Source organism: Macaca thibetana, chromosome 1, assembly GCF_024542745.1.
Source record: "Macaca thibetana thibetana isolate TM-01 chromosome 1, ASM2454274v1, whole genome shotgun sequence".
In the NCBI taxonomy this organism is placed as follows: domain Eukaryota; kingdom Metazoa; phylum Chordata; class Mammalia; order Primates; family Cercopithecidae; genus Macaca; species Macaca thibetana.
Window position 1 is genome coordinate 69,436,659 of NC_065578.1, and position 17,292 is coordinate 69,453,950.

The window sequence follows — 17,292 nt, forward strand, 5'->3', positions numbered from 1 at the left end:
GCTTTGTTTAACTACCTATGTGGGCATCCTAAGATGACCATCTACCTCAGTAAATATAGAGTGAGCATTAGTAGCATGTTAAATCTAAGCTATTAACATTTTTAAACCCTTGTTATACTGCAGTCTGTAATTTTTGCTTGCAGATTTTTTTAATTCTAAAAATGAGAAATTAAGTCTGTTATTATAAGGTATTTACCTTTTGTTTTCTTTTAAAACATTTTTAAGTTGTTTAAAACCATGTCCCTTATTGTAACTCCCTGAGATACATCTACTTAGTTAATTTAATGTTGAGTTTTATGAAAAAGCCCTGAGAGTAAATGATTCACTCCATGTATGCTTACAGAGCCTTCAAATAAATGCATGATGTTATTTCTGTTTTAAATAAATGAGTAGGTTGATTTTATTTTCTTAAAGTTTCCTCACATTGATAATCGGAAAAAAAAAAAAAAAAAAAAACACATTGAATTTCAGTATACCAAGGGTTACAACGATTTTGGTTTTCGTGAAAGTTCAAGATTTCCTGTAGCTTAGGTGCCAAATGGGCACTGGGTGTTTTATTTATGCCAGATTTTCTTGTTCATTCTTGCTATATTTCTAGAATATCTCTAAATAATAAATTCTTCTCTCTGTTATTTGTGTGTGTGATTTTTGTAGTGGAGAAGGCAAATGCAAAACCCTTCCAGATGCCTGAAAAACAGTGGGTCCTCTGCAGCTACAGGGGATTCTAGACATTAACTAAAGGCCAGCAAGCACTCAAGTGCCCCAAGTGTTTTCCTGGTGTAACCATTTGTTAACTACATTTTCTCTCTTTTTACATTTTAGGCTGTTAAAGTAATTTGACAGAAAAAAAATGAGCAGGTTTTTTGGATCTAAAAAGCCACTGTGACAAGAAATTTTAATACCATTTTGTAACATTTTCTAAGGCGTATTTCATAATTAGTTTGTTCCCAATGTACTGCTGCTTGATTTGCTTTTTGGTAACTATAAATTTTACTCGAATCATTGAAATATGATGAAACTGCTGGATTTTAAGTTAATAATTTAATATGCTGACCAGGATTTAAATGCTTTCCCCTTTCCTTAATAAACTGGTCAGTGGAAGTGGAATCTTGATAATGCTATCTGAAATCTTTGAATACAAATGTGAACATTTACACCATACTTTGTAAAAGTTGTGAAATGTCTAGTCCTTAACACTTAGAGAAATTGCCTCTGGTTTTTTAAAGAAATTATATTTGTAAATGGATTAAGGCATGTTATGTAATACTACCTCTGTCTCCATGATATTAAAGTGTATCAGCCAAGTTTTAAGGTTTTATAATATATAGATAGATAAATTTTTGAGTTAGTGTGTTTTGGTTAAGCAATTTCTTTTATGTCAGTGTGCCTGTTGTAGGATAAGACCATCAACAGAAAATTTACAGAATTCAAATTCAGGATGAATAAAATAGAGTATAGGTCTTGGAACAAGGGTCAAATCATGTGAGTAATATGTAAAACATTTTGGTTAGCCTGTAAATTTAAATTTTTTATTGGCTAAGTATTATAGTTCCCAATCCCTGAACATAATACAGTATATCATATAAATGACTTTCATAAATATTTTCAGGCCATAGTAATTTTTCTGGACCTATTTTTGGAAGTGAAATATTTAGGAATATACAGTATATAGAATTAGGGAAATATTTCATTCAGAATTCTATTGTTGTTGAATTTAATTCTGGTATGATATGCTGTATTAATGTTACCTCCAGTAAATACCATTCCCTCCAGATTTAGCTATTACACTTTGGTGTTAGCTCTTGGTCAGTGTTTTAGAACAGTAGACATAGTCTACGGTAAGGAATAGTCTTAACTGGTAAAACTAAGATAACTTAATTTGGAAGGAACTCTTAATAGTAATGGATTTGGGGATTTTTTAGGTTCCTTGGTTAATGTTTGTTTCTTTTGTCTGTTTCTTTTTCTTTCATTTCTACACATTCATGCAGTATTTCATGGTTCTATCAAAGCAGCAGTAAAAAAAATACTCTTGACGCATGAAAATTAACTGGTGAGGGGCCTCATTGCTATTTTTAAATTGTAGTTTTATTTTTAAATAGTCTTTTTTTAATCAGAGGATCAGATGCATGACTTTTTTTTTTTTTAATGGATGCAGATCTTCTATCAGGTGTCTCACAATAAATTCAAGAGGATTTTAGTTTGCCAGAAATGTTGCAAATGCACTAATTTGAGTAAGATGTTGTTACTGAATATATCCTCTTGAGACATAATTTTGCATGCAAAAATATCCCATAATCTTTGTAGGTTTGTTAATATTGATGCATTACTGCCCTATATCTAAATGATCTTCTCCCCCTTCCCCTCCATAACTCTTGGTATCTAAATTGATGACAGCTCTGACACAAGCAAGATAACAGTGCTGTGTAGTATACATTTGTTTATATTATCGGCACTTCTCAGTATAGGTGGAAGGAACCATTACCTTTATTTAACAGTGGTTTTTCTTTTTTGTTGTTGTGTTTTACAGTTCTTTTCCCTGGTTCAGCCTGAACTATATACCAGGCCCTGCTGAAAATACCACCCAACAGTTTTCTTCTGCAGCTTATCCAGTTTCTCTTAAGTGCCCTGTACATATTGTATGTTTTATGATGAGATGCAGTTTCTTAATATGTATTACAGAAATACTACTGGTATTTGCAAATATGTAGTTTAATTGTATTATTGAACTCTCATTTTGGGGGCTTGGGCACATTAACAGATTAATCCATCTGTATAGGGCTTTTGCTGTTGGATAGAATTTAAATTGTCTACATAAATATTTGTTTTAGGACCCTTAGATTTTATCTGTACACAGATTAGGCTTTAAAAACAGATATATATGTCATTTTTGGATTAAGGAGTTTGGCTAAGTTAGCTTTTCAACTGGCACTATATAGCAGCATTTTTTGGTATGGTTAGCATGGCACATGGCGAAACATAAAGCATTTTACTGTACAGGTAAGGAATGTGCCATGTTGTTTTACCTATCTCTCTCTCTCTCTCACTCCCATGCACACATCCTGTGTGTATTCAGAGACCTTCAGAAACATTCATATTCATTTTCATGAGTCAGCAAAAGCCCTACGCTTGATTCCAACAGAATATTTCCTTTACATACTTTCTTCTCTTAATTTTTACAAAATTTGTATGGTAGGTGTAAAAGAAAATCATAGTAACTGTACCATATTATTAACCCCTAAATCAAACTTTTTTTGTCTTGTGTATCTTGATTTTTCTGTGTGCTTTATAGTGAAGCAGCCGACACGAGTCGTTGTTCATAAAACAGCTTTTGAAAGTTGAGAGCACACCCCTGGAGAACCGACTGTGCTTGCTTACGTTTGGTTCATGACTTAAAAATCGAGTACAGGTGATGAAATCTTGGCAGTGTTAACAAAAAAGTAGTGTGTATTGTGCTATTTTTTTTTTACTCTAGAAACTTAACCATTTGTAGAGAAAAAGGAAAAAATTTTCACACATTGAAGTTCATTCTGACATAAAATTAATGATAAATAATCATAGAAATCAAGCTTTGTATTTTAGCGAACATAAGTACTTTCAACAAACTCAGGTGGTGTATCAGGGAGACATTTTCTGGGTGTTTTTGTGTGTTTTCTGTCTTAGAAAAGAATGTGTTCTAATGCAAGGATGTTTCTCTGCAGGAGTTATTCCTGATGAAGCTAAGGCTTTGTCTCTGTTGGCACCAGCTAATGCAGTGGCAGGTCTTCTGCCTGGTGGTGGACTCCTGCCTACTCCTAACCCACTTACCCAGGTACTCGTTCTATTGAATTCTTAAAAGATGGGGGGGAAGAAAACACAGAATTGTGGATAAAGCTAAACATATTTGAGCTTTGTAGGTACTCATGAGATTCTAGTTGAGATAGCATTATCATGTGTACAGTATTGTAAAGGGCTATATCGAAATCACAAATAGTATAGAGGATCTCTTAGACTTTTGTATTTTAAGAACATTCTGAAAATCGTAAAATATCTGTTATATCACTTTTACCACTGGCTTTCAAAATAACCCTAAGTAGTTTTGGAACCGTCTCATGAGGCACGAACACTTCTCTGAACACACTGTTAAAAATGTGTTCATTTGGACCAGGAAAGAAAACTGAGGTTCAAATTTCACAAGTGAGCCCTTCGTGGTTTTTTTTTCCTTCCCCTTTATCTTTTCCTGTTACTTTTACGTATTTGGCTTGAAAACAAAGGCGATTCTTGATGGTGACGTTTGATATGGGAACATGAAAGAAAACTGGTTGCAATAGTGTTTCTAACACTGACAATGCTGTAGGAAGCTTACCATTTTAGAACTAAAAGACACTTTAAATACGGTGTATTCTAATTAATGAGATTGTAACTGGTCAGTAGTTTCAAAGATTGTAGTGAATGATGAGCCTCACCTGGAAATTTATAAAAGCATTCTTTTTAGTATATCATTTTGCCTGTGTAAATAATTGACTAATTGACTCTTAACTGAAGTGAACTATAAAATGAAAGATGAGGAGTTCTTAAGCTTTTTGGGTGTGACTTTTATCACTTAACTCTGAGGGGTTTTTTTAACCTATAAAATGAGGATCTGGGTAATTTTCTTTTTTCTTTTTTTTTTTTGGTTTTTGTGTTTTTGTTGGGTTTTTTGTTTGTTTTTGTTTTTGTTTTTTTGAGATGGACAGAGTCTCACCCTATCACCTAGGCCGGAGTGCAATGGCACAATGTTGGCTCACTGCAGTCTCCACCTCCCTGGTTCAAGCGATTTTGCCCCAGCCTCCCAAATAGCTGTGACTACAGGCGCGCCACCATGCCCAGCTCATTTTTGTATTTTTAGCAGGGGTGGGGTTTCACCATGTTGGCCAGGCTGGTCTTGAACTCTTGACCTCAAGTGATCTGCCCGCCTTGGCCTCCCAAAGTGCTGGGATTGCAGGCGTGAGCCACCGCGCCCAGTCCAAATCTGAGTAATTTTCTAAATTTCTTTAATGTATGCAATAGCTATGTTGGACAGTAAGTTAAAGTAGTATTAACACAGCATTTTGCCTGTACTGAATAAACAGTTAAATTATAGAAAGTTTGATAGTTTGTATTTACTAAATAAATTGAAACAAGGAGAACTTGTAGCACAGTGTGGAGAAAGTGAGGCTGTTTCAAAAGCTACAGATGGTTTTAAAGCAGCCTCACTTTCCTGGTTTGTGTCTATTACATTATGCATTAATCAGAATTGTGTCAAGCAGGTTGCAGAACCCTGCAGTAATTTGAACAGGGAACATTTAAGGAATTACTAACTAGTGATAAGAGATTACTCGGGGAACTCTAATGAATACAGGAATCACAAGTATAAGAAACAACCACTACCTCTGAGGCTGAAGCAGAAGGAACACAAACCCATTTAGTTTAGGGGACTCCTCTTTCCCCATCTATGCTGAAATTTAGATTTGTTTTTGGAAGAATGACTAATAAAGAAGTTCTCTTGGGTGCCCTGGGGAGCTGCATAAGGAGTTGATACTGAAACTCACTGAGAGGTGAAGGCTGCTGGGGTTTGACATGGTGGTACAGGAATGATCACGGGACACAGGAACCAGGAAGAGCCCCTTCCTTAGTGTCCTTCCAGCACTCTTTCCAAATGAAGTGTTATATCATGGCAGCTGTCAAAGGAGAAATGCTTTCTAAAGGTCCTGCCTCCAGTATCACAAAACAGCAGGGCAAAGAATAGTAGATTTTGATCCTGAGAAGCAGTAAATAATTAAAATCAGCACAAGAATATGTTGAAATATTTTATCTTTTTGTCTTAATCTAGGGTTTGGGGGGAAATGTGTTGTAATGGATGGAACATGGGTGTCATAGAGAGCAAGACCCCTGTTTCTATTAATATTGTTATTGGACCACAGCCATTTGTGTAGTTATTGTCTCTGGCTGCTTTCAAGCTACGATAGCAGTAGTCATATGGATTTGTGTACAACTGAGTAGTTGTACAGAGACCAGAGACCATGTAGCCTGAAAACTGAAGTTATCTGACCCTTTACATTAAAAAAGTATTAACCCCTGGTATAAGGAACTGAAATGAAGCTTTACATAAATAAAATTTGACATTTCACAGATTGGCGCTGTTCCACTGGCTGCTTTGGGGGCTCCTACTCTTGATCCTGCCCTTGCTGCACTTGGGCTTCCTGGAGCAAACTTGAACTCTCAGGTATAACTTAGCAACTTCAAGTTTTTCACCCATTTTTACAGAAAATCTGTTTGCTGTTGGTTTGCATTTCAAGAGCAGGAGCTAATGGCTATATTGTAGTAATTTTTTTCTTATTTAAACTTGTTAGAGCTTTAAACAGTCACTGAATGACTAACTCCTTATCCGTTCATGGATTTTTTTTATATATAGTTCAAAATAGAAAATAGGTTCACAAGAAGCCAATACATTATCAGTGTGTCATACAGTCAGAGTAAATAGTCATGAAAAGATAGGAATGTGGTTTATAATTTTTCTATAATGGAAGTTTTTCTTTTATTGTAATTTAGCTAACCTTTGTTTCTGAAGTTCTTACTTTGTAGAGATCTTTTGTATTATATTGGCTAACCTGTTTGGAGTTTTACATATTTCTTTATGTCAAAAAGTCTTAAAGGAGACAATTGTATAATATCAAGACTGTTCAGCCTCATAATCTTTATATAACTTGCTAAAGCTGCTCTATCCAATACTGTAGCGACTGATGTCACCGGTTTCTTTTTTTTTTCTTTTTTCTTTTTCAATGTGGCTACTAAAAAAAATGTATGTTTCACGGCATTTAGTTTGCATGGATTTCTGTTGTTCAGTTTTCTGCCTACAGCATACTTGTAGGTTTGGCAGTTTGTCCCAGGGCATTTCAACATAACTCAGAAAATATTAGTTATTGTTTTATGTATTCTCATTGTTCTTATGTTTTATTTTTTGCAGTCTCTTGCTGCAGATCAGTTGCTGAAGCTTATGAGTACTGTTGATCCCAAGTAAGGGTTTTTTCTTTGTTTTCATTGGTGATGTGATATCTGAATGTCTACAGAACTAGAGTTTTTTTTGATAGCTTATAAGAAAGTTATCAAGTTTCCTTTCTCAAGACAAACAATATATATTGTTACCTAGAAACAAGGAGAGAAATACAGAAGTAAGCCAGCCCCTCTAAAATACTTTTAGTGTCATTTGAGTCTTGAATAGTAATTGTAAATGACTTATACCTGGATGATAGCAAAAGAATTATTAAGGGGACAACTTAGTTTGAACATCAGAGGCTGAGTCCTGAAGATAGTAGGAGTTAGAGGTAAAGCTGAGGGAATCACTATCCCAGAGCGAAGTAGTATTACATATTATATAATTAAGAGCCAACATTTTCTTTTAGTGCTTTTAATAAGTGCTCTTCATGCTGTCACAGAAATTGTTTCCGACTTGATAATGTGACAAATTCATCAGTTTTTTTCACTGGTTATTTCTTGGCATAATAAATTTGAACTTTATACCTTTTCCCCTTAACTTGGTGAAAGCCCCTATCAGTAAGTGAGGGAGCATGGAAAGAAGGACAGAATCGTTCGACTTCAGTAGTCAGTGGCCTTTTTTGTTAGAAATTATCTAAAAATAAAACCAAGCATGTACCCATCACCCAGCTTATAAAATAAAATAATACCAATACAGTTGAAGCTTCCTGTGTACCCATTATTTAGTACATTTCCCATTCTGCCCACAAATAACTACTAAATTTGGTGTCTGTAATCTTTTGTTTTCTTTTTTTTTTTTTTTTTTTTTGAGATAAGTCTCGCTCTGTTACCAAAGCTGGAGTGCAGTGGCGCAATCTCGGCTCACTGCAACCTCCGCCTCCCAGATTCAAGCAATTCTTCTGCCTCAGCCTCCCAAGTAGCTGGGACTACAGGCGCATGCCACCACGTCCGGCTAATTTTTTGTACTTTTAGTAGAGACGAGGTTGCACCATGTTAGCCAGAATGGTCTCGATCTCCTGACCTCATGATCCACCCGCCACGGCCTCCCAAAGTGCTGGGCTCACAGGCGTGAGCCACCGTGCCTGGCCTATAATATTTTTTTACATGTGTTAACCTGTAAGGGGCATCTTTAGCCTTTCCACTCAAGATCTCATGTGTAATTTTGGTGGGCCGTTGGTCTCTGCCTTAGTTCCTCCCCATCTACAGAGTAAAAGGTAATGTTCTTCCTCCGCAAAATTACTATGTCATAAATTTTTTTTGTTTATTTATTTTATTTTTGTTTTTTTAGACGGAATCTTGCTCTGTCCCCCAGGCTGGGGTGCAGTGGCGCAATCTCAGCTCACTGCAAGCTCTGCCTCCCAGGTTCAAGCAATTCTGCTGTCTCAGCCTCCCGAGTAGCTGGGACTACAGGCACCCGCCACCACGCCTGGCTAGTTTTTTGTATTTTGAGTAGAGATAGGGTGTCATCATGTTAGCCAGGATGATCTCGATCTTCTGACCTCATGATCCGCCCACCTTGGCCTCCCAAAGTGCTGGGATTACAGCTGTGAGCCACCACACCTGGCCAAAAATTTTTAATTTATATGAAAAAAAGTTCTTAGCATCAGCATATTTTCTTGTACTGGCATTTCTAAAAATGTGTTTGTTTATGGAAAGTCAGTGGATGTTCAGCAAAGGTATTTTTCTAATTCCAGATGACTCTTAGTCATTAAAACAAATACTTGTAAATATTCAAAACAATGCTATACTATATGTAGTTTACCAAAGTTATCATGGAGTCCTCCCCTCCGTTTTTTTGAAGGAATATTTTGCTAAAATGGTATTATATACTTATTTATTTGAAATGCTGGTGTGCATTTTAAAATATTTCAGATACCATTTCTTGATTCTGTTTCAGGTTGAATCATGTAGCTGCTGGTCTCGTTTCACCAAGTCTAAAATCGGATACCTCTAGTAAAGAAATAGAGGAAGCAATGAAAAGAGTACGAGAAGCACAGTCCCTAATTTCTGCTGCTATAGAACCAGGTAAACATTGTTTATGCAGTTTTGTTGTGTGATTCTTGGCAAAAATGACTTTCACATGTGGAATTGTGTGGAATGACACCCCAGTTGTTTAAAATGTTCTAAATTCTGATAAAAAGATTGAATAGTTGAGTGCCACTCAGACGTATTTGGAGACATTTATGGTGGTCACAGGAGTGCCAACTGTATCTAGAGGGTGAAGGGCCAACATGTTGCTAGATATGCTGCAGCAAACAGGACAGCCTTCCACAGCAATGGTTAATCCAGTCCAAAAAATCAGCAGGATTATCTAATACTTGATATAATTATTTATGTTTATCTAAGTTGAGATAGCCTAATTTTAAATTTTTTCATTGATCAAGAGAACCTAGTGAAAATACTTCTCTTTAAAGTGTTATTTCTTTAAAGAAAATTAGTTGTCTTCTTTGCAGATTGTCTTTTTGAGATTAAATGAATAGATACCATTATTATCTGCCCATATATATTTAGATCTATGGCCCTGGATTTTCTTTCTTATAAATATCTTATTCATTTAATAAATGGGAATGTTTTTTAATATGCCTAGTATTAGGAAAATAATTTTAAAGTATAATAGTGGATAAACTGATACCAAATGCTTTATATGTGTTATGTTATTTAACCAATAAAATGTCAAATAATTAGCCACAGTCACATGGCAAGCAATAGGAGCTTTTAGATAGCACAGCCGGGTCTATGTAAAGTTTACTACACACCGTGTTCTAACTGCTGTTTTTATTGAAAACATATGACTAAAATGACTAAATGTAGTTTATGAACTGATGTTTTTACCAATATTTTTATGAATTTATTATTGATAATGACATTCATAATGTATTGAACCCTATTAATGACATGACTTAAATGTGGAAGAAACTCAATCTCACTTTGATGATAGTCAATGAGTGTAGAATACAATGGCTTTATTTCTCTTGTTATGTCCCCAGTTAAGAAATTCCTTATGTGTAGTTGTAGATCCCCTTTCTATACTTACACAGTTAAAGATTGGTAGGTAAGAGGAGTGATGAACAGATAATAGGAAGCGAGCTAGCTTACTAAAATCTGATTCTGTCACAGCAGTGGACTAAAATCAGTGAGTGAATCATGACTTTCTGCATTTGGGGGCCAAATACTGAATCTGTGAAGAACCAAGGAATGGAAAAGGGACTCCCTCATTTAGAACCTTGTCAAGAGTAAATTAGAGCCAAAGAATGAGAAATTTAGCCTCTTTATAGATTGCTTTACAGAAAACATTTCACAGCCTTTTAAGTCTGGCAAGTAAAATAGTCAAAGGAACCTTTAGCTAGCTGAGAACTAGAAGTCTAATTTGGATCTACCAAAAGCTTGGATGATTTATAATTTATAGTATTTCAGTAAGCGTCAAAATCATAGTTGTAAAATGGTTGCTTGTAACATTCAAGGGTTGTATGTAAAAACTGAAAACTAAGGTGAAAAATTATTAGAATAACTTCTGAAAGGGATTAATCTTCCTATTTGATATGATTTTTAGAGTCTCTGTTGCCAAGGCTGGAGTGCAGTGGTGCAATCACAGCTCACTGCACCCTGCATCTCCAGGCTCAAGCAATCCTCCCAGCTCAGCCTCCCCAGGTAGCTGGGATCACAGGCACACACCACCATGCCCAGCTAATTTTTGTATTTTTTGTAGAGATGAGGCCTCACTATATCGCCCAGGTTGGTCTTGAACTCGTGGACTGAAGTGCTGCTCCCACTTCAGCCTCTCAAAGTGCTGTGATTACAGGGATGAGCCACTGCGTCTGGCCCCTATTTAATGACTTCTAAATGCGAGTTCCTTTTCTTTTAAATATAGATAAGAAAGAAGAAAAAAGAAGGCATTCAAGATCAAGATCACGTTCTAGGAGGAGGAGGACTCCCTCATCTTCTAGACACAGGTTAGGTTGCTTTTTAGTCAGTTATACCTTAGACAAAGATAGCTTACATATGTCACATCTTTTTCAATTTGCTATTAATCTGTTAGCCTCTAGTTAAAGTGTTTTAGTAACCTCTGCTGTTAGAGTGTGTGAATGTCTGTTCACACATGTATAAAGTAAGAAAAGGTACAGACGAAATAGATGATTTATACTTTAAAACCCCAAAAAATTCAGAGGTGGTAGGAAAGCATTGGAACTTGAGCAACAAAATGAAAAATAATTGATTCATTGAATTATACAAGTTTCCAAATTACTGACTTGTATTTGTTACCTAGTATCAAAAAATGACATCTGGTAATATCACCTTAGATCTCATCAGTAAAATGCAAGTACTAGGAATCTGGCATGCTCATAACAATGGAGTCATTTTCCAAAATTTAATTTTCTCAGATTTTTATTATTTGTAACAAACTCATCTGTTTTCCTTATATAATAGACTTCATTTATTTTTCAAAAAATTGTCTGCCAAATACACAAGTCTGAGTAAATCATTTTGTAGATTCTCAAAGGTGATAATGAAAAAGCAGTTAGTTCAGCTCATAACTCACACAGGTGTCTTCTTTAATATAGCCATTATACTTCGTAAGCATCAGAAGTGATTTATGCATACTTTCCATTTCATCACACAGAATATTTACTCAAGAGACTAGATTTAATTTTGCTACTATGTTAATAGTACTCTAAGGAGATTTAATAAAATTAACTTCTACTGCTTCATCAAAGACATCTTTATAAAAGTGGCGTTATTTTTTTCTTTTACTACAAGTGCATACAGAAGTGCCAGTGAAGAAGATAGTGACTCCTAGGGCAGTTCAGTAGCCCCTACCTTGATTTGTGTTGAAGAGTTCAGTATTTCTACCCCCTATGGCCTTTGTGACATTGTTGCAAACGTCAACACAGTGGAAAAGGCAGTAATTTATTATTATTTTGAAAATAGTTTTGACTTTATGCACCCCATAAAAGGGTCTTAGAGCATCCACACTTGCGCAAACGACGACATGAAAGCCATTGCTCTAGGTTATTCACCAACTATTTCGGCCATTCTTCGATTTTCTTAGTTTCCAAACTCAATCCTAATTGGCCTAATTGCATTCTGGTTCTAGTCAGAACCTTTTAGGGTTGACATTCAGAACTAGAACATTCCAATTGTGGTCAGTTACTTCAGCTAGTTTCAGCTTCACTTTACATACCCCTCCACCACTTGGCTTTTTTTTTTTTTTTTGGAGATGGAGTCTCACTCTTGTTGCCCAGCCTGGAGTGCAATGGCACAATCTCGGCTCACCACAACCTCCGCCTATGGGTTCAAGCAATTCTCCTGCCTCAGCCTCCCAAGTAGCTGGGATTACAGGTGTGTGTCACCAAGCCCAGCTAATTTTGTATTTTTAGTAGAGACGGGGTTTTTCCATGTTGGTCAGGCTCATCTCAAACCCCCAACTTCAAGTGATCCGCCCGCCTTGGCCTCCCAAAGTGCTGGGATTACAGGCATGAGCCACCATGCCCAGCCAGTCACCATTTGACTCTTAAACCTTCACTCCTGGGTTCGTCTGTTCTGGAACCTAGTTCTGTCAGTTGTCTGCCTTTTCTTAGTGTCTGTTACCCCTTAGTTTTTACCAAGGATTAGATAAAATCATTTCTCCTAGTTATTGTCAGGATTTTTTAAAGAGCAGTGTGACTTGAATCCTAGACTTTGTCACATCTCTATTAAAAGCACTTACATCATAAAATATCTAAAAAGTCATATTTGTTCTGTCTCAGAGATGGCCTTTTCACTCTGTTTTTATTATCTTCTAATATCATTTTCTTATTTTAAGTCATTTCTTGGAGTATTACAGGAATTATCTATCCTGTATGCTATGTTTATTCCCTGTCACCTACCTTATCCTAGTCTGTCTCATTCTCAGAGATATCTTTCAGAAACCCAAATATAGATCATGTCACAGATACTGAGAAGCTCCTTATTGCCTTGATAAGGTGATAGATAAAACCTTAGAATGGCTTTCAGGGTTCTTTAGTGTTCTGTCTGGTTTACTTTTTACACGTGTCATTTGCCACTCCAAAAGTTACAGGACTAATTGCCTCAACATATCATTTTCTTTATGTCTTCATGTTTTTGCTCATGATCCTTTCTGCCTAATGTTTTCCCACATCTTCCATTTCCACCTTGAGGAGCTCCTTTTTCTTTCTTCAAGTTACAATCTTTGCAGTCTTAATCTTCCATGACAGCGCTCTCATAGTTTAGTTTAACCTCTGCAACAGGATGTACTTCATAATATGATTACTACGATTGATATGTGTTTCCTTTCCCTTTACCGAACTCTTATTAAAAAGGAGAGCCTGGGCCGGGTGCAGTGGCTCACGCCTGTAATCTCAGCACTTGGGGAGGCTGAGGTGGGTGGATCATGAGGTCAGGAGATTGAGACCAGCCTGGCCAACATAGCGAAACCCCATCTCTACTAAAAATTAAAGAATTGACTGGGAGTGGTGGCGTGCGCACCTGTAATCCCAGCTGCTTGGGAGGCTGAGGCAGGAGAATCGTTTGAACCCGGAAGGCGGGGATTGCAGTGAGCCAAGATTGCGCCACTGCACTCCAGCGTGGTGACAGCAAGACTCCATCTTGAAAAAGAAAAAAGAAAGAACCTATGTCTTTTTCTTTATATTAAATATTACTGGGACTCTCATTTTAATATTAATTACTTTACTATGACCAGTGAAAAGTAGAAGTGAAATATATCCCTGAATCCAGATACTCGTGATACATCGTAACAGAGATCATTGTTGTGAGTTGTGGGAACCCCCACCACACATGCACGCACACACACACACACACACACACACACACACACCCCCCCCACCCCCCAGCTCAAACCATCCTCCCACCTCAGTCTCCTGAGTAGCTGGGACTACAAGCATGCACCACCACACCTGGCTAATTTTTGCGCCTTTTTTGTTGTTGTTAAGAGACAGGGTTTTGCCATGTTGCCCAGGCTGGTCTCAAACTCCTGAGCTCGAGCTGTTCGCCCACCTCGGCCTCCCAAAGTGCTGGGGTGACAGATAGAAGCCAATGAGTCCAGCTCAGTTGTAATATCTTAACCATCACATCTTAGTGTGTTAAATGATCGTGACTTTCACAAGCTTTTTGACTTTATTAAATATATTTTACACTAATCTCTTTGGCTGGCTGTTAAAAGCTCATATGAACTAGTGTAGAAAAGTGACTCTGTAGTACATTCCCCTTGAAAAACAACTCTTTAATCTCTTAAGGTTATGATTCTGATATTTTATATGCCTCTGTTTCATTCAAAGTATATTATTGATGCCTTTTATTTAAATCAGGCAGTGTGATAGTTGCTCAAGAATACAGTCATGAAAAGACTTACTTCCCATGTCTTTGTGGAGCCTATGGAAGGGTAGTTAAGTACATAAAAACATCTTAGGATGTGGAGATGTTATTGCAAGGAATTGTTTAGTAAATAGTTCCAAATGTGGCTGAAAATAAAATATTAAAGTTGAGTTCAATAACTCAAATAGTTTATTGAGGCATTACTATGGGTTTTGAGGCAGTTGTTTTATGGAATTATGGCAACAGAAGCTATATTAGCACATCAGTAAGAGGAAAGAAGGACATCAATATTTAATGTACAGTACCTCCGTATATGCAGGGGATTGGTTACAAATCCACCTATACCAGAATGCATGCATACTCAAGTCCTCTGGAATCCACTTATAGGAAAAGTCAGTCCTTACTATACATGGGTTCCTCATCCTTAGAATACTGTTTTTAACCCACATTTGGTTGTGGCAAAAAAAAAAAAAAAAAGTGTGTAAGTGGACCCATGCCGTTAAAGCTCATGTTATTCAAGGGTCATTGGTGTGTGCCTACACTAAGGCACCGAGCTAAACTCTATCTTTGCCACCATTTGGTGATGGAGATGTTGACTGCTATTTGGTGATGGAGGTGTTGACTGCTGAAGTAACCAGGTCAGAGAGGTTAGATAATACTCTTAAGTTACCTGGCTTATAAATGAGAGTTTAACACAAGTCTTTAAGATGTCCATACTCTCATACCTTGAAAAGTAGGCAGAAAAATTAGACTATATTTGAAATGTTGCACAGAAAGAAGTTGAATGGTCAGTAAAAGTGATCAAGACTAAGCAAAGGACTGCAACTTAATTTTTAAAATAGAAGAGAATGGGCTGGGTGTGGCGGTTAATGCCTAGAATCCCAACTCTGGGAGGCCAAGGTGGGCTAGTGGCTTGAGCCCAGGAGTTCGAGACCATCCTGGGCAACATGGCAAAATCCCATCGCTTAAACAAAAAAAGGGGAGAATGAGTATTTTAATGCAGTAGAGGGGATGACAGTATCTGAAGGTTAAATGTGCTTCTTACATCCTGGAAGAGCCAGGTCAGGACACAGTGGATGGGGGCTCGGTGTGGGGAGTAGAGAAACAGATATGTCAGGGAAAAAAGAGAGTAAAAGAGGCAGTTTATACAAATTGTATATATTTATAAAATGTCTGCATTGCCTGGAGTTTCTTAAATTGTGGATTAAAGGAGTGGAATTTGTTTAAGAGAAAAATTTGAAATAGGAGATGGCAACACAGTGGTTTCTCTTTATAAAATAGGAATAATAGTGGCATTTATGGACTAATGAGACCAATTTATAGTTTATATATAGTATGATATAAGTATTTGATTTATGATAAGGTTTAAGCTGCAGTAGTGAGGAATCAAATAAGAAATACATGCTAAAATGCTATATAATTGTATAAGATGATGCAAATAAGTCATATTTTTATTCTCCTTCATGATCTAGTAGTAGTTTCAACCTTGGAGTTGTAAGTACAGTGGGCATAGAAGGACCTATCTGACAAGTTGAGCAAATCATTAAAAGGTGAGGAATTCCAAGTGTTAAAAGGTATTACTAATTCCTAAGGTGTTGAAGGTGTTTGTTCTATGGGCTAAATAATAGCAACTGGAAGGGAATTATCCCCCATTTAATTGTTTAGTCCATATGTCTGAATCTTTTGTCTGATACTAAGCACAAAATTTATAGTCTTTTTACATTTATACGCATGTATTGGCTTCCTTTTACATTATTAGGCGGTCAAGAAGCAGATCGAGACGGCGGTCACATTCTAAGTCTAGGAGTCGGCGACGATCCAAAAGCCCAAGACGGAGAAGATCTCATTCCAGAGAGAGAGGTAGAAGGTCAAGGAGCACATCAAAAACAAGGTATAGCATTGGGTGAGAAAGCAAATTTTAGGGTTCCCAATATCGCCACTACTGTGCTACTTAGTAACAAAAGAGGTGGTTGGGGTGGGGGGCAAGGAAATAGGGCTAGACAGGGGAAGAAACTGTCAATATTTGAGTTTAGGAGGCTGACATTTGTTTTTCTGGTGCTTCATTATAAACTGAAACTTCAGCTTATAGCTGAGGGCCTAAGTAAAATTTCTTAGTAGTAGGAATTGTTAGCTGTCCTGCTACCTTCTTTCATAAGAAACACCTTAACGTTTTGTTTCCATCTAAAAATACATTCAAAAACCAGTCTTTTTGTGTAGAGCCAAGCACTTTTAAATTAGTATGCCCCCAATCATTTATAGTTGTGAGGCATACAGTTTCACAGCACTTAGTTTTTTTAGCAACTGCTTTTTATCTCTTGCTAAAATATCTTAATTTTCTAGAAGCAACTGTATTTGGCATTATTTTGTTCATTTATATATTTAGTTAAATCATGTCATTAAGTATATAGCTGGGGACACAACATAACTTACTCTTGGGAAGCATAAAACTCAACTGATGAGAACAAGAGTGGGGGTAGCTTTACTATCTTTGCTAAACCCTTATGTGCTACAGAGTGAATCAAACAAGGTCAATAGAACAGTTATACAATGGAATTAAACATTTCTTGAAGGACTTTCTGATTGCTAGGAGAGGAGTGATGGATTTAGTTACAAGAGAGGAACTGTTAAATGATGATTGCTACTTGCTGATGTTGGAAGAAGTTTGAGAATGACTCGAGTATTAAATTCTGAAAGATTTGACTAGATTTCAACGTGGGGCATGCTTTCAGGTCGAGAAGGGTGTTTCTTGAAATAACAGTATTTTGGTGTAGTAGGACTAGAAAATGAGGTCAGGAAAATATAATGAGACAGATCATGGAAGGCTTTGTTGTTCACACTATGCCGTTGATCCAGGAGGCAACTGGAATGGGTTGAAAATGGTGAACAGGGAATTAATATTTTGAGGTTTGTACTTTAAAAGATTCATGACAGAGTACAGAATCAGTTTATGGGAAGCATGACTGGAACCTACTA

At 36.7% G+C, this 17,292-nt stretch overlaps 2 protein-coding genes across 11 annotated transcripts in view; one reads left to right on the forward strand and one right to left on the reverse strand.

Moving 5' to 3' along the window:
• Window positions 1–17,292, forward strand: part of SRSF11 (serine and arginine rich splicing factor 11) — a 763,374-nt gene that overhangs the window by 739,943 nt on the left and 6,139 nt on the right. For 8 of the 10 annotated variants that reach the window (XM_050804672.1, XM_050804684.1, XM_050804713.1 and 5 more), the window contains 6 exons: window positions 3,699–3,808; window positions 6,128–6,220; window positions 6,962–7,011; window positions 8,888–9,015; window positions 10,859–10,940; window positions 16,079–16,210. In XM_050804672.1, the coding sequence (XP_050660629.1) occupies window positions 3,699–3,808; window positions 6,128–6,220; window positions 6,962–7,011; window positions 8,888–9,015; window positions 10,859–10,940; window positions 16,079–16,210 (595 nt within the window). Of the gene's footprint in view, window positions 1–4; window positions 2,051–2,527; window positions 3,809–6,127; window positions 6,221–6,961; window positions 7,012–8,887; window positions 9,016–10,858; window positions 10,941–16,078; window positions 16,211–17,292 lie in introns of those variants that run through there. The other 2 variants (XM_050804726.1, XM_050804727.1) reach the window with 2 other exon arrangements.
• Window positions 1–17,292, reverse strand: part of LRRC40 (leucine rich repeat containing 40) — a 370,991-nt gene that overhangs the window by 86,621 nt on the left and 267,078 nt on the right. The window lies entirely within an intron of this gene.